General features: G+C 35.8%; 2 protein-coding genes and 1 pseudogene across 2 annotated transcripts; 2 read left to right on the forward strand and 1 right to left on the reverse strand.

Moving 5' to 3' along the window:
• The first annotated feature begins 628 nt into the window (after window positions 1–628).
• On the forward strand, window positions 629–2,633 carry LOC126585238 (expansin-A20-like). The gene is made up of 3 exons (XM_050249650.1): window positions 629–1,058; window positions 1,532–1,850; window positions 2,096–2,633. The coding sequence occupies exons 1-3, from the start codon at window positions 914–916 to the stop codon at window positions 2,397–2,399; spliced, it is 768 nt and encodes a 255-aa protein (XP_050105607.1). The 5' UTR covers window positions 629–913; the 3' UTR covers window positions 2,400–2,633.
• A 166-nt stretch (window positions 2,634–2,799) lies between these two features.
• On the reverse strand, window positions 2,800–4,994 carry LOC126585239 (protein THYLAKOID ASSEMBLY 8-like, chloroplastic). Its single transcript, XM_050249651.1, has 2 exons — window positions 4,528–4,994; window positions 2,800–3,856 (listed from the first exon to the last, which is right to left on the reverse strand). Exons 1-2 carry the CDS (start codon window positions 4,873–4,875, stop codon window positions 3,452–3,454), a joined length of 753 nt encoding a protein of 250 aa, XP_050105608.1. The 5' UTR covers window positions 4,876–4,994; the 3' UTR covers window positions 2,800–3,451.
• Window positions 4,995–20,808: 15,814 nt separating this feature from the next.
• On the forward strand, window positions 20,809–25,311 carry LOC126585234 (disease resistance protein RPV1-like; annotated as a pseudogene).
• The last annotated feature ends 956 nt before the right edge of the window (window positions 25,312–26,267 follow it).

Here is a 26,267-nt window from a genome sequence, read left to right on the forward strand (position 1 = left end):
AATCAGTATTACTCTCGCACGGGAAGGACTTTTGTGAAATATACTTCTTATAGCATTTTAGTGTAATAATATAATGTCATATATAAGTCTATATATACATGTCTAATAATACGATGAAAAATAAATTTCTATACGTATTACTTTAGAATCAGACACACATTTCATATAAATTATTCTCGTCACATAAACCCTTCATCTGATTTTGAAAAACAAATTAAAGAATCTTCGATATTTGTTTTTATCTTTATAAAATACTTGTTTCAAGGTTTTCCGCTATCTGCCACCAACAGAGAGTCTGTAGCCAAATGCGAGCCCAAACTCCCTTTCGAGTCTCAATTCCTCCCAACAGGATCCTCTCCGAATCCTTTTGGTGAGGATCTTAGGGATCCGTGAATCGTGTCTGTTTATCGTACATCATGCTATTAGTTTTTGTCAAGTACTATTTGTATTTAATTTTAAATAAAAATATTTAAAATAATTTCTGACCTTATGATGTACGATGAACGGACATGATTGACGGATCCCCGAAATCCTCACAAAGAGGATCCGGGTACCAATTCCTCGGTTAAAAAGCACAAGAAAGTAAGCTAAAGCTTCCATTTTTTCCATTGTAGAGGGTCCAAAACCCTATTGACTCGTTGACCAACATGCCCATCCATCTTTTTCCCTCGCAAAATGTGCCCCCAGTGTGAAATGTGGAAGCCATTGTTTGTCCCCCCCCCCCCCCCCGGCGCGTCCTTTGCTTCATCTCAGCAGGGAGATTCCGGTCATTTTCCACAGTAGAAAAGGAAAGCTTTCTTCTTCTTCGTTCTTCAATCCAGTTGCATCAAAAGGAGAAAAAAGTAAAAGCAACGCATTTGATGTCTAGTACAAGCCATTGCTTCTGGTAGATTATTAGGCCTCGTTTTCTCAAATGGGAGGAACCCTTCAACTTCAAGCTGCTGCATTTCTCCTCTGCGTTTTATTGTGCAGCAACATTGCTGCTGCACGGGATGTAGAAGAATGGAAGACTGCCACTGCAACGTATTCCAAAGAAACTGATGGGTCTATCATTATTGGTATGTCTTCTTGCTTCTGCTGCAAAAAAGTTGCAATCTTTCAAGTTTTGACTGACTAATTATGCTACATGTTAAAGACGAGAAACATGTCGTTGTGGTGGTATTTCAAAACATTAATATGCGAGAAAGTTAAAATACATGACATTGATTGGCTTGAGATACCGCAGGAATGACATCCCAATTATTGAGTTTATAGGAAATTTTACTCCGTATTTGCAGTTTTTCAAGGTCTTTTGCATCATTACTTGTTCTCTTCTTGCTTCTGGAGCAAAAAAGTTGTTAACTTTTTGAGTTTTGGACTGCATAAGACACCCGAAAACTGTTTTGTGAGATTGCCTGAGCTCCTCCGAAAACTGTTTTTGATTGTGCGTTAATATTGAAATGTAAGTTAATCCAAGTAGTTTCATAACTGCCGAGATGTCTGCCGGGACAAAAGTTCCAAACATTACACCTTGTTTTTTAATTTTGTGCAGAAGGTGCTTGTGGTTATGGGGACCTTCACAGGATCAGCTATGGGAAGCACAGTGCTGGTCTGAGTGGAATTTTGTTCAACAAAGGGAGCACCTGTGGGGCTTGTTACGAGCTGAGATGTGTTGATCACATCTTGTGGTGTCTGCAGGGGAGCCCCTCCGTTATTCTCACTGCTACAGATTTCTGCCCTCCGAATTTTGGCCTCTCAGCAGACTATGGTGGCTGGTGCAATTTCCCCAAAGAACACTTTGAGATGTCTGAGGCAGCATTTGGTGAAATTGCAAAGAAAAAAGCCGATATTGTGCCAGTTCAATATAGGAGGTAATGGAGAAAGTTGGTCAGAATTTTTCAAGGAACTGTTTATTGGTACTCTAAAAAGCGCATCCATGATCCAACTGCACTTATAAAACATAAGCGAAAATTGCACTTTGAGGAGTGCAAGACATCTTTTTTTGGAGTGCTGATAATAGCGCTTTTTTTTATTTTTTATTTTTTATTTTTTTTATCCTTGGATCTGATTGTGATACCTGCACTAAGCAAGAAGCTCTGTGACTTTTTGTGTGCAGGGTGAAGTGTGAGAGAAATGGAGGGATAAGATTCATGGTGGGTGGGAGTTCTCACTTCTACCAAGTCCTAATCACCAATGTAGGTTTAGATGGGGAGGTTCTTGCTGTGAAAGTGAAGGGTTCAAGAACCGGGTGGATACCGCTGGCCAGGAACTGGGGACAGAACTGGCAAAGCAATGTCAATCTTAAAGGGCAGCCTCTTTCGTTCGAGGTAACCGTAAGTAGCGGAAGAACAGTCACATCTTACAATGTTGCTCCAGCAAACTGGCAGTTTGGCCAGACATTTGCAGGGAAACAGTTCTGAAACAGAACATACTATGGTCATGTGTCTCTTTGTCACTTCAGTTTTTCTGCTATCCTATATAAAGTTTAGGTTAGTAGTCAAAAAGAAGAGGGAAAATTGTAGGAGAAAGTTGAAAAAATGGGAATATGAGGCCCCAGTTTTGTATTTAGGGATATGATGTTTAGAAAATGTAGTACTTGATGGAACATGTAACTATTTAAAAGTAAAGTTATGCCCCTCGATTCTTCGCTATAATCCGACTTTAATGGTTATATTTGCTTTGTGTGTTAGTTGTTTTCAGAGATGGTTTGCCAATTACCATGTGAGAAGGCAGAGCATTAGAAAGAGAAGGAAAATAAGCAGTAAAAGTAAAACGAAAGGAAATATGAGAAGGGTTGAGAAAATAGAGAGAACAGAGGAGTTTAGAGAAAATTCTGTATTCCATCAATTTTTTCGTAGACTGATCTACACAATGCAAACACTTACAGACATTAGTAATAGCAGGCACTTCCTTCGCCTTAGCCATGGTCTTCAATACGCTTGAACGATCTTCCAGTTCTCTAATTCTCAGTTCGAGCATCCGACCGTTGCACCCTTACTTTTAGTTTGTCTAGCACTTGCTCTGCTACTGTTATCAAATCCATCCAGCTAACCAAACTGTGCAGCATAAGTCTTATGTTCTTGCTCGGGAAAGTACTTTAATTTGGGAATACCCCGACATAGGGACCTAAAGCAATCACACCATTTCTAGCATGCAAACCATTTACTAAGAAGTGTTAATGCAATCCATTATACCGATCACAATGCTGGAAAGTAGGGAGAGAAAATGAGTTTTGGAATGCTTATGTTCCAAGGTACATATTATTCTGTCTACCGAATCGCAACTCAGAGGGCAAAATGACTGAGAACATGCAAGCAATTGCTTGCTTCTCCATACAAAGTCCTACAAAGAACTAACTTAATCTCAACTGTAATCACATGAAAGATGATATCAAATTCTTTTTTTTTATCCACAACGGTTAGAGTTTCTTACATATTTCCTTACAGCAGATATCATATGATCTATCCAACAGTCACTGACGGCTCACTGCCATTTCTTCATTCTCCTCTAGAAACTCCAGAGATTCCCCGTAAATCTGTTGAGCATCCTGCCTTACAATACCCGAACGACCTGTCTCTCCCATCGACTCTAGACCATTAACGAGTATTCTAAAGGATGACCTATCAGGTTCACACCCCACCTCTTTCATCAAGTAATAACACTCGATTGCAAGTTTAGGGAGGTTAAAACTTATCAATGTTGTCATTAGAGCATTAAATGCCTCAATCTCAGGCTGTAAATTAGTTTCCTTTTTCAAGCACAAGCAAAGAAGTTCAACTTGTTCAAACAATCCATTGCTAGCCATTACTCTAATCATATCGGAATACAATGAAACCTGTGGCCTGTACCAATGTTCCTTTCGAATGTCTTCAAAGACCTTCAACAAGCAATGAAGCCTATCAAATCAATCGCAAGAGTAACAAATTGAAAACCTGAATCCTTCTTCTAGGAAAATGCAAAACAAAACCCAAAACGAAAAGGGTAATGATTAACACAAGAAATACATTCAGTCATCACGAGCCATGTAAATTAGCAGCAGATGATTCTCTGTGACAAAACGCATTGATAAAACCTCATGTCTACTCAATTTTCTTCAACCTTAATCCCATTTATTGACAATGTTGATTATTTTGAGTATGGAATGGGCCTCTAGAGCTTTGATTTCGGTTTTAAGTTTCAAGCTTTGGGTTTAAAACCTAAAACGAAGCAATTAACCAACCGACAACATAGGTCTAAGCTCGAATCGACGATTCCAAATCCTAAAACAATAAACCATGTCAATAAATGGGATCAAAGTTGAAGAAAATTGAGAAGAACTGAGGCCTTCTCAACTTGTAGACAGGACATGGAACACAAATCCGGACTGGTTTATTGGGATTCTAGGTAAATATATGATCAAAATTAAAGAAAACAAAAATATAGCTTTTTTGCATCAAAATTATGCAACTGGTTGGAATTGAAGACTACCCAATTCGACATTCAAGGTAAATTCATGGAAAAACGAATCGAAAGCAAACATGAACTGAAAGTAAGACTGCAAGAGCAAACCTTGAGGGCCAAGATGCACTCGTTCTGGCGGAGGAGGTCGCGGAGGACAGCCATCATATCGAGCTTCAACAACCGCCGGAACTTGGAATCGAAAACTTGACTCAAAATACTCTGATCTTTCTGCGCCCTCTTCAACGCCTGCACGGTCTGGATGGCTTCGATGCTGAGGAACCTCCCCTTCTGCAACGGCCGTGGGTTGTTGCTTCTGTCTCTCATTGTAATGGTGGATTTCAGTCTCTTGGGATTTGAGAGTTGCAGGGATGAAGAGTGGGACTCTGGGGAGAGGATTAGGGTTTTGGGGAGGGAGGTGAAGAGAGTAAGGGATTGAGTTGTGGAAGAAGGTCCCATTTTGTTGGTGTTTTTGGTGGCAAAAACCAGTCTGTTTGGGGAAGACGATGGACAGAGTACTAATGATTAGTGAAGGATAAATGCTAGTGAGCACTGACCGTGCATTGGCAACAATAGTATGAACGACGACATGTCTTCTCTAAGAAAATTGTAATCGCAACCATTTTGTTATTATTATCTAAAGGTTATATTCATAAAAAATCATTTAATTTGAAGATTATTTAGTCATTCATGCATGTTAAACCAATCAACGCTTTATGAAGTAAGTAGCATATTCATCATAAACCGTCCACTTGGTTGATGTATATGAATGACTAAACGATTTCGAAGTTGATGATTTCATGTCTTTTTTGAGCCTTTGAAACTTTGTTCTAAGTTGATGATTTCATGCCTTTTTTGAGCCTTTGAAACTTTGTGCATATAGTCGTCTTATTAAGGAAATAGAGAAGTGTTATTAGCACTAAAAAAATCTCATTATACACTCATCACAAGTGTATTTTTTTTTTCTAATTATAGAAAGATTGAAGTATAAAATGAGATTTTTAAAGTGTGCCAATAACCATTTCCGGGAAATATTGTTATTATATTATTCCTTTCCTTACCTAGGTCAATCCCACAAATCAGAGAAATATTATTGTGATTATATCACACCTTTCCTACTCTATAGTTCAATCCCACAAATTGGAGATCACGGCTTGCGTGCCATTAGGTCTGACAATTTCTTATACGATTCGTTAATTTGACACAAAATGCTACAAAATTAACAAGTTTCAGGTCGACACTTTAATGAATCAGGTCGTTATCGGATAATCCAACAAGTACTTGTTAAGATAAAGGGTCGCTCTAAATATATACGCTTATAACCTGTCATATGATAAGAAAATTACTAATTTAAGAATTTTAAACTGCTATTGAAATTTTTTTTTTTAAACTGCTAAAAACGCATATTATAAAATGTATTTATGTGGCAATGTGATATGTGCAAATTCTATAAAATATATTTTTACTAACCAGCATTTGATCTAGATGCTTGGTTTTCAAAAATTTTAGACCAAACATCAAAGGCTTTTAGAGATTTGTTCAAACCACTTTCTTACGGCTTTAATTAATTTACTAATTAATTTCAAACTACATAAATTATTGTTATAATTAATTTACTAATTAAATCCAAAATATAACAAATTCCTACAATCATGCAAAAGAAGATATTGTTAATTTATGTCACATTAATTTAATATATTTTAAAAATAAATAATAAAATTTCTATAATAACAAAAAAAAAAAAAAAAAAAAAACTTTGAATAGTGGGTGCAAAAAAGGCGATAATTTTTTTAATACAACCAAACAGTGATATTTTAAACGTACCCATATACTCCAAATGATAATACATACATGATATATACACACACACACACACACATATTGCCATATGTATTAAAAAATAGCATATCAGTAATTTGGTAATTATTGTTATGTTATGTAATCCAAATTTGTGTACAAATTAGTATTTTGATATGTTATTCATTTTTTGTTTACATACATACTAAAATACTGTTATGTTCATATTATCATAATTTTAGTATGTAAAAAGCTAACGGCAAGTTATGTGCAACCCTAAAATCTATCGGTACGTTTCAAGCCAATATGGGTAAGTTTCAATTCGCAAGAGTACATTGCAATTTAGTAAGTATACATTTTAATTTGGTATGAATACATTTTAAATTAGCATAGGAACGTTTCAATTTGAGAATAAATTGTGTTAGTACATGTCAATGTTTCTTTTTAAAGAATACATCCCAATTCAATCATACCTGAATTTTTAGAGACGAAAATAAAGAATAAAAAATAAACGACAATAATTACAATAATGAAGAACAAAATATGACATGGCCTGTTAATTTTAATTTTAATCTTATCAAGCAACACCACAACAGAAAATCAAACACCAACAAAACTTTCAAGCGGCAACAATATCACCCTCGGTATGGATCCATTAAATCCTTGCAACGCCCCATCAGGCCATCACTCAGATGATCAGATCACCATGGCCATATGCTAGTTCTTGAAAAATTGAACGGCTCCAACCATCCATCTTGGAGTAAATCATGATTCATGCTTTCAACGCAAAAATCAAGATCGACTTTACTGATGGCTCCACCGAGCGAGAACGAAGCTAAAAGAATATGCACTCTGGAAATAGTGCAACAACATGATTTTATCATGGCTTGCACACTCCGTGGAGAGCAGCCTATCCAAAGGTGTCGTTCACGCCAAAAGTGCTCACCAAGTGTGGGAAAATTTCAAAGATTTATTCTCACAACAGAATGCGCCGCCAATCTATCAACTTCAAAAATCTGCTGCCTTCTTTCACAAGGCACCACGATAGTTTCAACCAATTAAACACAACTCAAGAGCCTCTGGGACAAACTGGACACCTATCGCACTCCTTCCACATGAAACCAAATGAAGCAACACAATGAACAAACAGAAGAAGACTGAATGGTGCAGTTTCTCATGGACTCACTCAACAATACCAACAGTGGAGTTCGCAGCAATATCCTCATGATGACACCGCTACCATATGTCTGTCCAGCATACTCGCTCATTGCTCACGAAGAGACACAACGCTATATGACATCGGGAACAGCTGACAATTTTTCCATTGCCGCTGCAGTTCAGATTGATAAAGTAACTCTCACAATAAGCAGGACCATGCTCACCGCGACAAAGACGGACATTCGATTCAAAAATGCCGAACGCTATAATACCACTGTAACTATTGTGACAAAAATGGGCACACTGAAGAAAGATGCTGAATTAAAAATGGCACAAAAAATTTTAATTCGGCCACATGCTGCCGACATGTCTCCAGTCCACATTTCCAACTGGGCCATATCCTCATCTTCATCTAATCCATTGCAGGGCCTTTCTCATGAACAGCTACAACAACTTGCCCATGTTGTGTCCTTGATCAGTTCAAACTATGCTTCCGGTAATAAAAATGCTTATGCTAATGCTGCAGGTCTGCCCTCTGTTTCTATTCCTTCAATAAATTCGGCATTTACAAAGCCTTGGATTTTTGACAGTGGAGCTACAAATCACAACACTTCTGACTCCACACTTTTCACTAAAACAAATTCATCCCCTACACCCATAGTCAATTTATCCACAGGTTCTACCGCACAAATCACTTCTCCTGACACCATACAATTTAATTCTGATATCACCTTAGATAATGTTTTGTGTCCCATCATTCCGTTTAAACCTCATGTCTGCCAACACAGTCAATGACTCTAAATTGTTGTGTCATATTGTTTCCCACCTTTTGTCTTGGAGAGCTTCACTACATGGAAGATGATTATCTCGATAAACAGTGTGTGGTCTCTATTACATGTCCCATGTGCAGAGGACACCGGTTTCTTGCCAAGTTTCACAACCCTCCAACTTATGCCACATGCGTCTTGGCCATCCTTCTTCTTCTTGTCTTAAATTAGTATCTTCATTGTTGTCTTTGAATAATCTATCTTTTGATAACAATTGTGGTGTTTGTCTCATGACCAAACAAACTAGACTTCCTTTTCCTTTTAAGTTCAATTTCAACTCATGCTGCTTTTGATTCATTACATTGTGATATTTGGGGGCCATATAAAACTCTCACGCATTCGGGGGCTAAATTCTTTCTTACCATTGTGGATGATTTTACTAGATGCACATAGATATTTCTTATGCAATTTAAATCTGAAACACAATAAATTTTGCAAACCTTCATATCCTTTGTCCACCACAGTTTCATGCCAACATTGAGGCAATCAGGGTTGATAATGCGTTAGAATTCTTATTCATGAAATCATTTTCCAAAAAACGAATGGCATTGAATATCAAAGCACATGTGTTTACACTCCACAACAAAATGAAGTTGCCAAACGCAAATATCATCACATTGTCATTGTAGCTCACACCTTCCACTTCCAATCATGCTTACTTCATTTCACCTTAGGGGTGATTATGTTTTGAAAGTTGTGTATCTAATTAATCGTCTACCATCACCATTAGTCTCCAATAAATCTCCTTTCAAACTTTTGTACAACCGACCACTATCACTCGCTCACTTGCACATTTTTTTTGTTACCTATGTTATGCTACTGCTGTCTATCCCACACACAAATTTGACACTTGTGCCAAACGTGCATCTTTGTTGGATAATTTCATGGCCAAAAAAGGTTACAAACTTTATGATTAGGACACCCATACATCTATATATAAAGCCAATACTAAACTGAGTAGAATTTTTTGATGTCACAAGTTTCAACAAAAAAATTTGGACAAAAATGACACACCCCGACCGAGATCGAGGCGTGCTAGCCGTCACGTGAGGATGACGTAGCCACGTGCACAGTGCGGAAACGATAAGGATAATAAATATACGAATAAATAAAAACCGAAAGCTACTAATGTGCACTAATAAACAGGAAGTGCTAGGAGTGAGATACAAGTGCAAATACTCCTAATCAGAGCATAATAAGTCTAAGTGCAGTCCAGTAGGACAAGTACTAATTATACAGTACCAGAAGATGTCCTACTAAATATATAATTTGTCAGAACTGCTGAGATCCTCGAATGCCAATAACAGCAAGTCAACCTAAAACCTGGAGTGGCGCAAAACAGAAAACATGAGTAGGCAAAAACAAAGGTTTTGAAAACACACTTAACTTTCAAATGTTCTAACCGCTCGCTATAAAACATGTATAATTTTTCCTAGAAATTGAATATAATCATCTGCATAATTATATATATCATTATCTCAATTCAAATCATACTTCACATAACCATTTTCATAAGTATGTCATGCCAAAACATAAAACTAGAATAAGTAACTCAGGAGAGAATAAATTCATGGAAAATGACATATTAGCCGGAACCCCTGCATAAGTCTGTACGGCTGACTTCATAGCTCATTAGTCAATCTAGCCGGAGTCACTACAATGACCTATACAACACTACACTGCACACAAGTCGGAACCCCTAGAAGGTCTGTACGATAAGACTGGGTGTAATATAATTCTGCTCAATACTAAGCTCTCATGATAGTTGGGTGATAAATTGTTAGTCGCCTACGAGTCGGAACCACCTATGGTGGTCTGTATGACAAGACTGTGCACCTAAATTGGATCCAATGTGAGCATATGGTGCAAGAGGTGACATTATATACAGGCCTATACCATATCTCTAGCTAAATCACAATCACCCGGGTAGGTTTATGAGTTCTCAATCACTTCTCACATCATCAATATCTCATATAATAAAATATAACTCACTTGGTACTTACCTGAGCGTCCACAACACCAATTCATATTAGCATCATATACTAATTCATATGCTGAATATAAATTTATATGCTTAGCATTTCAAAGCATACTTTCACTTAAACACATTTTCTGGGAAAATATCAAGTGTATAAATATATACTGAAAACCGAAAGCCCACTCACTGGTATGTAGAAGGGTCGTAGCCCCCGAGTCGCCCTTGACTGCACTCGTCCTCGGGATAAGTCTCCCCTATATGTGAAATAACTATAAAAACGTTAATTTTAAGTACATAACCAATACTAGCTAATAACTTCTCATACAATGCTCAAATTGGGTGTTTGAATATACCAACGTGATCTACACAACCTCACAAACATCCCCATATTTTTAGAAAAATTTTCCGACCACCCACACGCCGGCCAAGGCACGGCCACACACACTGACGGTAACCTTAACGATGTTAGGGAATATTCCATCCAAAAACAAGCATATACCGTTAATTATTGACGGTATCATCTAACGCCGTTAGCATATTCCGTCAAAATTGACAGAATATGCCTTCATCTTCTCCGACGAGTTGCTGGACGCCGGTGACTTCGCCGGTTTCTGGTTTAAATTCAAAACCTTATATCTCTTTCGTTTTAACATCAAACTTCATGAAACTTGAACCATTTTGAAGATCTCACCAAGACAAACAAAACCATACCTGAGTCGATGCTTGTATATACTTCGAGATCGCATACACTAAAAATTGCAAAACAAACATTCAGAAATCAAGTAATAGGACAAAACTTTTCGACGGTTATCAATGAAAAATCACGATTTAACGGTTTTTTTAACTCCAATTTTGATGATCTTTTGCAGCTACACTTCTTGACCTTATATGAATACAATGAATGAACTCAATCTTCAATTTAAAATATTTACACTAGTGGATACCACAAAATCTTATATTATACTTAATGAAAGTATGAATAAACTCTTAAGTGTTAGTGAATCTATTTTTTTATGGGATACGCATTCTACGAAACTAGTTTCAACGATCCAACTGTCAAACATGTTTGTATATACTTCGAGATCGCATAGCCAAAAATTGCAAAAAACAAGCATTTAGAGATCAAGTAACAGGACAAAATTTTTCGACGGTTATTTTAACTTCGATTTTGATGATTTTTTGCAGCTACACTCCTTGACCCTATACGAATATAATGAATAAACTCAATCTTTAATTTAAAATATTTACACTAATAGATACCACAAAATCTTATGTTATACTTAATGAAAGTATGAATAAACTCTTAAATGTTAGTGAATCTATTGTTTTGATGGGATACGCATTCTACGAAACTAATTTCAACGATCCAACCGTCAAACTTGTTTGTATATGCTTCAAGATTGCATACGCTAAAAATCGCAAAAAACAAACTGTAAACACGAAAATTCCTGAAACAAACGAGACAAGAACACGTGTACAAAATAATATTTTGTATTAATGATTTAGGGGTTACAATCTCTCTCAAATTTGATATCTGATTTGATCTCCGTAAGGTGTTGATTTGTGGATTGTGATGCTGATCCAAGGGCCGTTAAGGCTTGATCTCAGATGAATGGTTGGAAGTTTCTTCAAGGGGGCCTTTTGGGCTTGATCTTGAAGGTTGATGGATGAACGGATTTTCAAGGGCTTTTGGGCTTGATCTTGAAGAACTGTTGATGAACGGATCTTCAAGGGCTTTTGGGCTTGATCTTGAAGAACTGTTGATGAACGGATCTTCAAGGGGCCTTTGAGGCTTGATCTTGATGAACAGTTGATGGATGGATCTTCAAGGGCTTTTGGGCTTGATCTTGAAGAACTGTTGATGAACGGATCTTCAAGGGCCTTTGGGGCTTGATCTTGATGAACAGTTGATGAATGGATCTTCAAGGGCTTTTGAGCTTTATCTTGAAGAACGGTTAGATGTGTGGATTTGTTGATGTTGTTGATCCAAAGGGCCGTTGGGGCTTGATCTTAGGATGAACGGATGATGAACGATGAACACTTTCTTCAAGGGCCGTCGGGGCTTGATCTTGAATTGGTGGAAGTTCTTCAAGGGCCGTTGGGGCTTGATCTTGAAGGTTGAGTTGACGAAGAACGAAGAGAGCTTTCTTCATTCTTCGGGATTTGCTTAGGAGCTTTGGAGTTTCAAAGCTTCAAGGTTTTGGTGTGAGGTGAATTGGTTATGAATTGGGTTTTCTTTCCTAAATGAATGAAATGGCTTCTATTTATAGAAATTTTCAAAGCCTAATTTTGAATATATTATTCAGATGAAATAAATCGTTTCTGCTTGGTATTGACACGTGTCCTGTTTGATGACTTTTTTGATGATTCTCGATTTTTCGTTAAGTCACCTGCTATGTGTAAAATTTATGTGACACGTGAATGTTGAAATTTTAATTATTGATCAACATTTATTTCACCGAAATTTCGATGTCTACACAAACATTCAGAGATCAAGTAACGAGACAATTATCAACGAAAAATCACGATTTAACGGTTATTTTAACTCTGATTTTGATGATTTTTTACAACTACACTCTTTGACCCTATACGAATACAATGAATAAACTCAATCTTCAATTGAATATATTTATACTAGTGGATACCACAAAATCTTATGTTATACTTAATGAAAGTATGAATAAACTCTTAAGTGTTAGTGAATCTATTGTTTTGATGGTATACGCATTCTATGAAACTAGTCAACGATCAAACCGTCAAACATGTTTGTATATACTTCGAGATCGCATACGCCAAAAATTGCAAAACAAACATTCAGAGATCAAGTAACGAGATAAAAAATTTTGACGGTTATAAACGAAAAATCACGATTTAACGGTTATTTTAACTTCAATTTTGATGATTTTTTGCAGTTACACTCCTTGACCCTATACGAATACAATGAATGAACTCGATCTTCAATTTAAAATATTTACACTAGTGGATACCATAAAATCTTATGTTATACTCAATGAAAGTATGAATAAACTCTTAAGTGTTAGTGAATCTATCGTTTTGATAGGATACGCATTATGCAAAACTAATTCAACAATCCAACCGTTAAACTAGTTTATATATGCTTCGAGATTGCATACGCTAAAAATTGCAAAAAAATAAACAGATTAAGTAACGGGACGATTATCAACGAAAAATCACGATTTAACGATTATTTTAACTCTGATTTTGATGATTTTTTACCGCTACACTCCTTGACTCTATACGAATACAATGAATAAACTCGATCTTCAATTTAAAATATTTACACTAGTGGATACCAAAGTATGAATTAACTCTTAAGTGTTAGTGAATCTATTGTTTTGATCGTATACACACTAATTTCAACGATTCAACCATCAAACATGTTTATATATACTTCGAGATCGCATACGCCAAAAATTGTAAAAAACAAACATTCAGAGATCAAGTAATGGGACCAAACTTTTCGACAGTTATCAACGAAAAATCATGATTTAACAGTTATTTTAACTTCGATTTTTATCATTTTTTATAGCTACACTCCTTAACCCTATATGAATACAATGAATGAATTCGAGCTTCAATTTAAAATATTTACACTAGTGGATATCACAAAATCTTATGTTATACTTAATGAAAGTATAAATAAACTCTAAGTATTAGTAAATCTATCGTTTTGATGGGATACGCATTCTACGAAACTAATTTCAACAATCCAATCATCAAACTTATTTGTATATGCTTCAAAATTGCATACGCAAAAAATCGCAAAAAACAAACATTCAGAGATCAAGTAATGGGACCAAACTTTTCAACAGTTATCAACGAAAAATCATGATTTAACAATTATTTTAACTTCGATTTTTATCATTTATTATAGCTACACTCCTTGACCCTATATGAATACAATGAATGAATTCGATCTTCAATTTAAAATATTTACACTAGTGGATAATTTATGTCATGATGATCGATGAAAATTGAGGATTTTGTAAAAGGAATAACGGGACGATTATCAACGAAAAATCACTATTTAACGGTTATTTTAACTCTGATTTTGATGATTTTGTACAGCTACACTCCTTGACTCTATACGAATATAATGAATAAACTCGATCTTCAATTTAAAATATTTACACTAGTGGATACCACAGTATGAATTAACTCTTAAGTGTTAGTGAATATATTGTTTTGATCGTATACACACTAGTTTCAACGATCCAACCATCAAACATGTTTATATATACTTCGAGATCGCATACGCCAAAAATTGTAAAAAACAAACATTCAGAGATCAAGTAACGGGACCAAACTTTTCGACAGTTATCAAAGAAAAATCATGATATAACAGTTATTTTAACTTCGATTTTTATCATTTTTTATAGTTACACTCCTTGACCCTATATGAATACAATGAATAAATTCGATCTTCAATTTAAAATATTTACACTAGTGGATATCACAAAATCTTATGTTATACTTAATGAAAGTATAAATAAACTCTAAGTATTAGTGAATCAAGTAACGGGACAAAACTTTTCGACGGTTATCAACGAAAAATCATGATTTAACGGTTATTTTAACTCCGATTTTGATGATTTTTTTACAGCTACACTCATTGACCCTATATGAATACAATGAATGAATTCGATCTTCAATTTAAAATATTTACACTAATGGATAATTTATGTCATGATAATCGATGAAAATTGAGGATTTTGTAAATGGAATAGCATGCAAGCTTTGAGTTCCATTGGCAAGGTTTAAACTTTTGAGAAAGGCTACACAACCTTGAAAACAAAAACTCTTTCAGTTTGCATATCCTTGCACATTTAATATTTTGTAATAGACTAGTAGTATATAGATATTTGTTTATTAGACTCTTATTTTCGAGTGTAAATGTAGTACTTAAATGACAAATGTGTTTTAATGTTTTAAAGTAATATTTATGTGGCAATGTGTGGTATGTGCAAATTTAAGAAAAATATTAAATGACAAATGTGTTTTAATGTTTTAAAGTAATATTTATGTGGCAATGTGTGGTATGTGCAAATTTAAGAAAAATATATATTTTTCTTAACGGGTCATAATGGGTCAGCCTGTTAAGGACCCTTTAAGATAACGGGTGTGACACGACACGACCCTTTTAAGATAACAGGTGTTACACGAAAACGATAGACACGACCCGTTTGCCAGGCCTACTTGTAATCCCCTCTTTGTTTTTACTGTTGCATTAGCCCGTCATTGGTATATCCACCAATTAGATGTCCAAAATATCTTCCTTTATGGTGACCTGCATGATTGGTTTACATGGAGCCTCCTTCTGGTCTTCGTCGATAAGGGGAGAACATTATATGTCGGCTCAACAAATCTCTCTATATACTAAAAGAGGCTTCTATAAATTGGTTTTCTACCTTTTTAGATATCATTCAAAGAGTTGCTTACAATCAATCGACGGCTGATTATTCTCTCGCCACCAAGGCACAACGTACTTTCTTTACTGCAGTCCTTATATACATGGATGACATACTTCTTATGCAATGATCTTCAAGAAATGAACACCTTAAAACTTTTATTGAACACCTTAAAACTTTTATTCTCAAACGCTTCCGAATAAAAAACCTTGGAGATTTGAAGCATTTCTTAGGCATTGAGTTTTCACATTCCAAGAAAGGTATTTTTATGTCTCAAAGAAAGTACACACTAGATATATTGTAAGACTCGGGACTCATAGGTGCACGACCAAGTTTCCAATGGAACAAAAAATCTCAAGCTCACCCCCACAGGTGAACCGTTGCTCAATGACCCAACCAAATACAAAAGATTGGTTGGCAGGTTAATTTATCTCATTGTCACAAGGCCAGATATAGGGCTAGTTGACATGCTTTTTTAAAAAATGCTTCTACTGTATTGTGAGAATAAACAACTGTAAAATAAAGTTGTTGAGTGTGTGGTAATTTATTTATTTTTGTAAAAGTGTTTTTAACAAAAAAAAAATATAGTGTTTGAATTTTTAGTAAACTTTTACATAAATTGCTGTGAATATGTTAAATGACTAAAAATGATATGATATTTAATGTAATATAATAATTGTCAAAGAAAATAATACAGGGGCAATGATTGTAATTTTATAAAATATATGGGGGTGTATTTTCCATTTAAAAATTTCATTAAATGGGCACCGATTGCTATGCTTTAAAAAAAACACTTTTTTAAAAAAAGTATGGTAGACCATACTTCTTCTTTTCTATGTTTCTCTACTCTCACTGTCAACAATTTTTTTTTTAATTTTTTAAAAACACTTTTTTACCAAACACATTTGATGTTCCAGATTTTTTTTAAAGCATTATAATTCCAAACATGCTCATAGTCTACTTTGTTCGAACACTTAGTCAATTCATGCATCAACCTTGAAAAACACATTAGGATGCTGCCTTACGGATCCTTAGATACATAAAAGGCACACTTGTTCAAGGTTTACTGTTTCCTGCCTTTAACAATCTTGCCTTGAAAGCCTCTTGTGATTCAAATTGGAGAGGTTGTCGTGCCACATGTAGATCAGTCACAGGATGCTGCATTTTTCTTGAAAATTCTCTTGTCTCATGGAAATCCAAGAAACAAACCAATATCTCAAGACCATCAATAGAAGTCGAATATCGAGCCATAGCCAAACATGCTTGGAGCTAACTTGGTTATGATATATTTTACAAGATCTAAAGGTCCCACAAGTTGTTCCCACACCATTGTACTATGATAATCAAGCAGCAAGTTGGAATGATTAGCCTTCCACGAACTTACAAAGCACATTGAAATTGATTGCCATATAGTTCGAGAAAAGCTGCAAGCTGGAATGATGAGCTTTTCACATGTCCATACTCAGTTTCAGCTAGCAGAAGTATTTACAAAGGCTTTAGAAAAGGACCAGTTTGTGACACTACGCGACAAGTTGGGAGTTCTCGATATTTACTCTTCAACTTGAGGGTAGAAAAAATGTTGTATATAATATCTTGCATGAGGAATAGTCAATTGTACTTGAAGAATATTCAAAGAAATTACGTCTCCTGATTTCTTTACCCGTCTTGACTTAAGAGTTGCATTAGTCGTCTTGACTAAGAGTTGCCAAATCTCATCCACGTACATAGATCAGTCTCTGCAAACTGCTCAGTCTTGTGTTTCTTCCTAAAAAAGCGTGTTTTCTGCAACTTCTTTCTAACTATCTGATATATCTTATTATGATTACGCATGTATATAGATTGGGGAGGTTGGCTTGCCATAAGTAGATCAGTCATAGGATACTGCATTTATTTTTGGAAATTCTCTTCTCCCATGGAAATCCAAGAAACAAATCAATGTCTATAAACCATCAGCAGAGCCAAATATCGAGTTATGGCCAACACATACTTGGGAGTTAACTTGGTTACAACATATTTTACAAGATTTAAAGGTCCCAGATGTAGCTTCCACACCATTGTACTGTGATAATCAAGTAGTTTTGCACACTGCAGCTCCACGAATGTACAAAGCACATTGAAATTGATTGTCATATCGTTCGAGAAAAATTGCAAGTTGAAATGATTAGCCCTTCACATGTCCTTACTCAGTTTCAGCTAGCAGATGTATTTAAAAGGCTTTATGAAGTGACTAGTTTGTGATACTGCGTGATAAGTTGGGAATTCACGATATTCACTCTTCAAATTGAGAGGGAGTATTTTAAGAAGAAATTTTTATTATATTATTCCTTTCCTAACATAGGTAAAATCCCACAAATCAGGAAAATATTATTATGATTACATAATACTTTTCTAACCTAGGTCAATCCTACAAATTGGGGATCGCGGTTTGCATGCCATGATTGTAGATATGTATTGATTGTGGAATGTTGTATAAAATATCTTGCATGAGGAATGATCAATTGAAGAATATTCAAAGCAATTACGTCTCCTACTTTCTTTACACTTCTGGACTTAGAGTTGCATATAGTCGTCTTGACTAAGAGTTGCCAAACCTCATCCACATACATAGATTAGTCTCCGCAAACTGCTCAATCTTGTGTTTTTTCCTAAAAAGCGTGCCTTCTGCCACTTCTTATTACGTCTCCTACTTTCTTTGCACTTCTTGACTTAAGAGTTGCATATAGTTGTCTTGACTAAGGGGGTGTATTCAGTTGGGAATTGAAGAGATTTTAATGGATTTATAAATTTATGGATTTTGATGGTGTTTAATTGATTTATAGAGATTCCATGTAAAATTTTAATTCAATTCTTTCGAAATTTCATGGGAAGAGAAGAAATTTATGGATGTTTAAAATACACAACAAAATCTCTCTAATTCCCTCTAATTTCTGAACCTTTTGAAATTCTTTAAAATCAAATTCTAATTGAATACACCTGAAATGTTATAAACTTCTTTAAAATTCTAATTGAATACACATTGAATGTTAGAGAATTACTTAAAATCCTGATTGAATACCCCTAAATTCATTAAAAGATTTAAGGGGGGTGTATTCAATTAGGATTCTCAGAGAGTTTCAGGGAATTAATAATTCCAAGGGTATTCAATTAGGAATTTAAAAGATTTTATAAAAATCTTGGTGTATTCAATTGAGATTCTTAAAGACTTCTTACAATTCCCTATAAATTTAGGTGTATTCAATCATAACGTTTTGAAAGTCTCTAAAAGTTTAGGTGTATTGAAAAAGGAATTAGATTTTAACGGATTTGTGATTTGGTGGATTTTGGAGGATTTCAAGGTGATATGTATAAATACCAAAGAGCTTGGCAAATCTCACCTCAACCCTAGAAACTTTGAGAGATTTTGAGCGTGCTGCTCTCTCCTCTCTAGTCTCCGTTCGAGCGAAGGTACAATCTCTGCAACTTCTTCCCATTATTCGTCTGCTTCGATTTTGTCCTTGTTGTGAAGGCTGCGAATTTGTTTCTTTTACCAAACAACTACGGCCAATGAAAATTCCCATATGCCCTAGATATCTTACAAATCTGGGATATGCAGAAATCGAACCAACAGACAAATATAAATTCAAAGCTTACTTGTCCAGTCTCCAATTTTTTTTTTTTTTTTGGTTATTTTTGGGTTAGGCACCGGGAAAATTTACCCTGAATATTTTATCATCCATGTCATGCTAAGGAAAATTGAATATTTTTATGTTGTTCTTTCTAGATTAGTGGAAATTTATATAATATAGTTAGTCCACTGCCAAGTCTTCCAGTGCCAAGTCTTTCTATGTTAGGGTTAATAAAACAAAAATCTAACTACAGAAACCAAGCAGGTTTAAAACCCTAATTGAAGCGAAGAAACAAAGGGAAAAAACGACCTGCTCGTTTGTTGTTATAGTCATTATACTTGTTGCGTAATCCCTATTAATAATATGTCAATCCTGTTGTCCCAATCCTTTTTATAGTCATTTATACTTGTAATCTCTATTATCATGTTATGCTTTTATAGCCCTTTTTAGCTCTATTTCGAGGTGTTCGATATCATCTCCAAGATTTTGCTGGTAACGGTCGTGACCCCGTAAATGCGAATGAATTGTTTAATCTTCGACATGCTTCCTTGAGAAACGTAGTGGAGAGGATATTTGGTGTATTTAAATCTCGTTTCACAATTTTTAAGTCTACACCTCCATTTCCAATTAAAACACAAGCAGAGTTAGTGTTAGCTTGTGCAGGGTTGCACAACTTTCTTCGCAAGGAGTGTCATTATGATGAATTTCCATTCGAACCAGAAGATGATGAATCTGAAGATGAAGATAATGATGATGAACTAGGTAATCAAACTCAAGAGCAACAACGACAGATTGCTAATGCATGGAGAGCTGGCATAGCTACAAATATGTGGACAGATGCTGTTAATGATAGCATTCAAAGATGAGAAATAGAGAATTAATTGTTTTTACAGATTGGAGTATGCAAACACCTGGAGAGCAGCGATATAACCTGGAGAGTATTCAAACATGGTTGAACGTTGGATAAATCTTTTTGCTTTGAGTAGTTATGTTTATATAAAATTGTTGGGTTTTTTTTTAAAAACTTTGATAGCTAGTTTATTTTGACACTAATCGATCGGGTTCCTCTTTCATTTTGATAGCTAGTTGAAAACATTGCATATGAACTTGGTATTGCAATTTGGTATTAGTAGGATGAAAATTTGGCTTCTAAAGAGAAGGAAATTGTTGATCAAATTCTCTTCAATTCTCTAACCCAATGTAAAGAATTCTCTCACAATTCATGTGAATTCTCTCACAATTCATGTAAATTCTCTGGAAGTTATAATTAATTCACACAAAATCTCTAGGAATTCATTTTTTTTTTCTCTCAAACTCTCTCAAATTCTATAGATTTAAATTCCCTGAAACTCTCTCAAAATCCCAATTGAATGCAAGAGTTGCCAAACCTCATCCAAAAACATTGATCAGTCTCTGCAAACTGCTCAATCTTGTGTTTCTTCCTAAAAAGCGTGCTTTCTGTAACTTCTTTCTAACTATCTGATATATCTTTCTTCATTCGATCCTGATTCCTGAGGTGCAACTTTATCCTTGTTAATATTTCATCTCTTAATCCTTTTTAGTATTTCATCCCTTAATCAAAACACGGATGTCTTTTGATGTGTGGTTTTGTAGGCAATGAATATGGCTTCTTCTTCTTCTGCTACCATCTTCCCTCAACAAAGACATGATGTGTTTCTGAGTTTCAGAGGCGAAGATACCCGCAATACTTTTACAAGCCATCTTTATGCTGCTTTGCGTAGGAAGAAAATCGAAACTTACATTGATTACAAACTAGAGAGAGGAGATAAAATTGCGCCTGCACTTGTCGAGGCAATTGAGGAATCAAAGCTTTCCGTAATCATTTTCTCAAAAAATTATGCTTCTTCCACTTGGTTTCTCGATGAACTTGTGCATATCTTGCGATGCAAGGAAAGAGATGGGCTATTTGTTATACCCATTTTTTACGACATCGATCCATCACATATAAGAAAGCAGCAGGGGACTTATACAGATGCATTTGCTCAACTCGAAGAACGTTTCAAGGACAGTATGGACAAGGTGCACAAGTGGAGGGATGCCTTGAGGGAAGCAGCAAAAATATCTGGGTTTGATAATTTAAACAAAGCCGGGTAATTAACTAACTCTAAAGCTTTTATTAATTTCTGCATATAAACTACTTGTGACCATTTGATTCATGTTAATATCAGTTCAGGTATATATACGTACTAAATAACTATCGGTTGTCCCCTTCGTAATCATATATGCCAGGTCGGAGGCTGATTTAGTTCAGAAAGTTGTCGATGATATTTTGGCCAAACTAAATCGCAAAAAGTCAAGTGATTTGAAGGGATACGTTGGAATTGAAAGCCGCATCAAGGAACTTGAATCATTATTATCCATTGATTCACTAGATGTCTGCAGTGTAGGTATTTGGGGCATGGGTGGTATTGGCAAGACCACCCTTGCTGATGCTATATTTCATCGACTCTTTTCTAAATTCGAAGCTTGTTGTTTTCTTGCAAATGTTAGGGTGGAATCAGAGGAAAAAGATGGACTAATTCACTTGCGAAATAAACTTCTCCGTAAGTTACTAGATGATAAGAATCTAGATATTGACACTCCATCTATTGGATCAACCTTTGTTCGTGAGAGGCTCAGTCGTATGAAGGTCCTTATTGTTCTTGATGATGTGAATGACTCGAGCCAAATCGAACTTCTAGCCGGGGGCAGAGTTCATGCTCGGTATGGCCCTGGAAGTAGAATCATTGTAACAACCAGAGACAGGAGCCTGCTTAAGGAAATTGTTGAAGAAGATAAGATATACGGGGTTCAGGCATTAAAACATGATGAAGCTGTTCATCTCTTTCATTTGAATGCCTTCAAATATAACACTCGTATAACAGATTATACAGAATTGGCGGAAAAGGTGGTAGATTATGCCGGTGGCATTCCATTAGCTCTTAAAATTTTGGGTTCCTCATTCCTTTGCTGCGAGAGCAAAGAAGATTGTTTGGATGAATCAATCACAATGAAAGAATTTATAAGGAAAAACATTCAGAAAGTGTTGAAAATATATAAGTTACGATGGATTAAAAAACGAGAAGGAGATATTTCTTGATATAGCGTGTTTACATAAAGTGGAGACTATGCATATTGTAAAAAGAATGTCCAATGCTTGTGGTTTTCGTGCAGCGGGAATTAGAGCTCTCAGTGATAAGTCCCTCGTATCAATTTCCGAAAGCAAGTTTATAGAAATGCATGTTCTGGTCCAAGAAATGGGCAGGGAAATTGTTCGCGAAGAATGTATTGAAGAGCGTGGAAAACGAAGTAGATTGTTTAGTGCGGATGATGTCTATCATGTACTGAAAACTAATACGGTAAGAACTATAATTATTCACTTTCTTATACAAGAAAAATCTTGAGCTTTCTATGAGATGATAACATCTGATTGAATTTGTTGTGTGTAAGTATATCAATATTTTATTCACATTTATATTTTTTCTCTTGATTGTCAGGGAACTGCAGCCGTTCAATGCATATCCTTTAACATTTCTGAGATTGGACAGTTGAATCACGCAGACTTCAGAAAGATGTTTAATCTAAGATTGCTCAATGTTGATAGCTATGGCAAGCTCAATGTTAGTGATGGCAACTCGGAGTTAAACGTTTCTCTTCCCAATTCTCTTAGGTATCTTTGCTGGGTGGGATACCAACTAAAATCTTTGCCATCAGAATTTTCTCCAGACAATCTTGTTGAGCTTCGAATGCCCTACAGCAGTGTCGAACAACTTTGGAATAAAGGCCAGGTATATATATACATATTAGTATATGTGTGTGTGTGCGCGTGCGTTTGTGTTGAAAATGTGGTGTGGCAAAGTAAATCAGGCTAACTTGTTAATGCTTGCCATTTCTCTTTAATTTGTTACAGAAGCTTGGAAACTTAAAAGTGATGGATCTTAGTCACTCCATGCATCTGACTGAAGTTCCAGATCTTTCTCAATGTCCGAAAATCAAGCATATAAATCTTATGAAATGTACAAGTTTGGTTGAAATTCCTTCATATTTTGTGAAACTGGACAAGCTTACTGTTCTTAACCTGGGATACTGCTCACTTCTCAGAAATCTTCCGGAGATGCCAGGAAATATTGAATACTTAGATTTAAGTAACACTGTGATAGAGGAGTTGCCTTCATCAGTTTGGTCTAGTGCAAACATTTCTACCTTGGATATTCAAGGGTGTAAGTACCTTAAGAATCTTCCAAGCAGCAGTTGTAAGTTGAAGTTACGTAATTTGTCTTTTTGGGGCTGCTCATTTCTTGGCAAGTTTTCGGAGCTTCCCTGGAACATAACAGAGTTACAGTTGACTGAGACAGAAATAAAAGTACTGCCCTCATCAATCGAGCATCTCTCTCATCTCAAAAAAATTGAACTGGAAAGTTGCAAACGTCTTGCAAGTCTCCCAAAGAGCATTTGCAAGTTAAATTCTCTTGAGAGACTTAACCTCGCTGGTTGCTTAAAATTTCAATGCTTCCCAGAAATATTGGCTCCTATGGAGCACCTAAACTTTCTTAGCTTGTCAGAAACTGCGGTTAAAAAGCTACCCTCATCGGTTGAAAATCTGATTGGGCTTCAGACATTACAGCTCTACCGATGCAAAAAACTGAAGTCTGTCCCAAATAGCATCTACAACTTAAACTCACTTCAAACTCTCACGTTTGGTGGTTGTTTAAAGCTTAAAAAGTTGCCTCAGTTCCGGGTAGGTTTGCACTCTTTGGAAGAACTAAACCTCAGTTACTGTAGTATATTAGAAATCCCTGATCACCTTATTTGCTTAACCTCATTGCGAGAGTTAGACCTAAGTGGAACCATGATCCGGAGCATACCTGCTAGCATCAAACAATCTTCTCAGTTGTCTGTCCTTCGTTTAACCAAATGCAAGAAGCTACTGTCTATACTGGAGCTCCCAGCTGGGCTGCAAATTCTTGAAGCACAAGGTTGCTTGTCGCTGAATACAACGTCCAAATCAAGGTCTGCGCTAATACAATTATGTCATGATGGATATGAATTTTCGCTACGCTATCTTTAGCAACTAAAATTTTCTAATTGCCTAGGAGGTTGTGAATTCGGATCAAGTAAAAGTAAAGGCCAGTTTGAGATTGATGTGCATTTTTATAAAACTGCTTTGATGTGCTTTAAGAATAATGAACTGTAAAATAAGCAGAATCACCTTTGTTTTGAAGGCCTAACAACTTAAGCAAATTCCTTTTTTTTCAAAGGCGGTCTTTTTCTTTCCCCATGACTTGCTTGTTTAGAGTGTTTGATAACTGTATTTTTAAAATTATTGTGAGTATGAAAAAAACAGTGTAAAAACATCTGATAAATTTTAATGTAAGTGATGTATTTATGTATAATGACAAAATAGACATGGTCTTGCAGGTTTTGGCAACGACAACAGTGATGGTGGTGGTGGTGATTCTGGCAGAAACAATGGTGGAGGTAATTGTGGTGTCATCAGTAGGGCGCGGTAGTTAGGGTGTAAAGGTAGCGATGGTGATTGTTGTGGTGGTGGCGGCGTTGGCAGTGGCAATGGCAACAATGGTGGTGACTCGAGCAAAAACAATGGTGGAGGTAATGGTGATGTCATCAGTAGGGTTTAGGGTGTAAAGGTAGCGATGGTGGTGATTGTTGTTGTGCTGGTGGTGGCATTATTGACAGTGGCGTCATTGGCAATGGAAAAAATGGTGGTGATGATGCCGATGGGGGTGTCGGTGGTGATGGCAACTACAATGATGTGTGTAGTGTGGTGGTGCTAATAGTGGGGTGTGGTGGTTGGGGTGGATAGGTATTGGAAGAAGATCTACTCTAGTTATTTGTCTCTTACCATAGCTGGTAGGTAGCATGGGTGTATACATGAGGGTGTTGTCTACCACCTAAAGTATGGCTGTCATTCTCCTTAATTCAAGGGATTGCTGATTTTGCTTTAGTTGTTAGGTGATTAGGCGTAAATCAAGGAAAAATTGTTTTTGTGTTGTTTCTTTCTTCTTTCTACGCTCATTTATATGAGCTATCTTTGTACTTTATTCCTTCATAATAAAAAGTACACCTTCAAATTCCAATAATAGGTAACAATGATGGTGGTAATGGCGGTGGTGAGGGTTGTTGTAGTTGTGGTGTTGGTTATAGCGGTGGTGACAATGTGGTGATGGCAGTTGTAACTCCACTTTTTATTAAAGTATATGTTAAAAGTACCCTACAAGTTATTTTTTTTTTAAATTGTTTGAAGGTCATTGCTTTTAAAATAAGCAGGTATTTTAGTTTTATTAAATACTTTTTAATTACCTAACTTTAAATGAAACAACTTTTAATGAAAAAAACGAAAAGAAAAAAAAAGCAATACCAAACACTGCCATTTTTGGCTCTTATGTAAGGCACAACTGGAACTACTAAGGGCTGGTTTTGGTATTGCTGTGCTTTGAAAAAAAGCTGCTGTGAGAATAAGCGGCTGTGCTGTGAGAATAAGCGGCTGTGAAATAAATCAGCAGAGTGTTTGGTAAACTTTTTTGTAAAAGTGCTTTTGGAAAAAAAAAAAAGCAGTCTAATAGTGGGTCTTTTCATTAAAGAAGCACTGTAGCTCCGAGTGCTTTGAAAAAAAACCAGTTTTCCAAAGCTACAAATAGCAGCTTCAGCTTTTTCCTTTGATTTCAGCTTATTCTCACAGCAGCTTCCAAAATAAGCCCTTTTTTTTCAGTTTACCAAACACCTAAAACCCTCACAGCTTTTTTTCATGGGTGTTTTTTTTTTAAGCACCTCACTCCCAAACTAGGTCTTAACAGGACAACAAGAAGCTGCTTTTCTCACCTGTGTGCAAGGTAGAAGTCTTTATCTTTGTAATCTGTTTGGTATTCGTAGCTTCTGGATTTCGAACATTGACTTTTTTCTACATAATTCTGTAGTTATAGTTCTACAATAGTAATGTTACTAGCAAGGGTGCCCGCGTGTTGCTACGGGATTGAAAATTGTATAACACATGTAGAAGTTCTAAAAAAAAATTATATATATGTATATACAGTAGACA

The sequence above is a fragment of the Malus sylvestris genome, chromosome 10 (assembly GCF_916048215.2).
Source record: "Malus sylvestris chromosome 10, drMalSylv7.2, whole genome shotgun sequence".
NCBI lineage: Eukaryota > Viridiplantae > Streptophyta > Magnoliopsida > Rosales > Rosaceae > Malus > Malus sylvestris.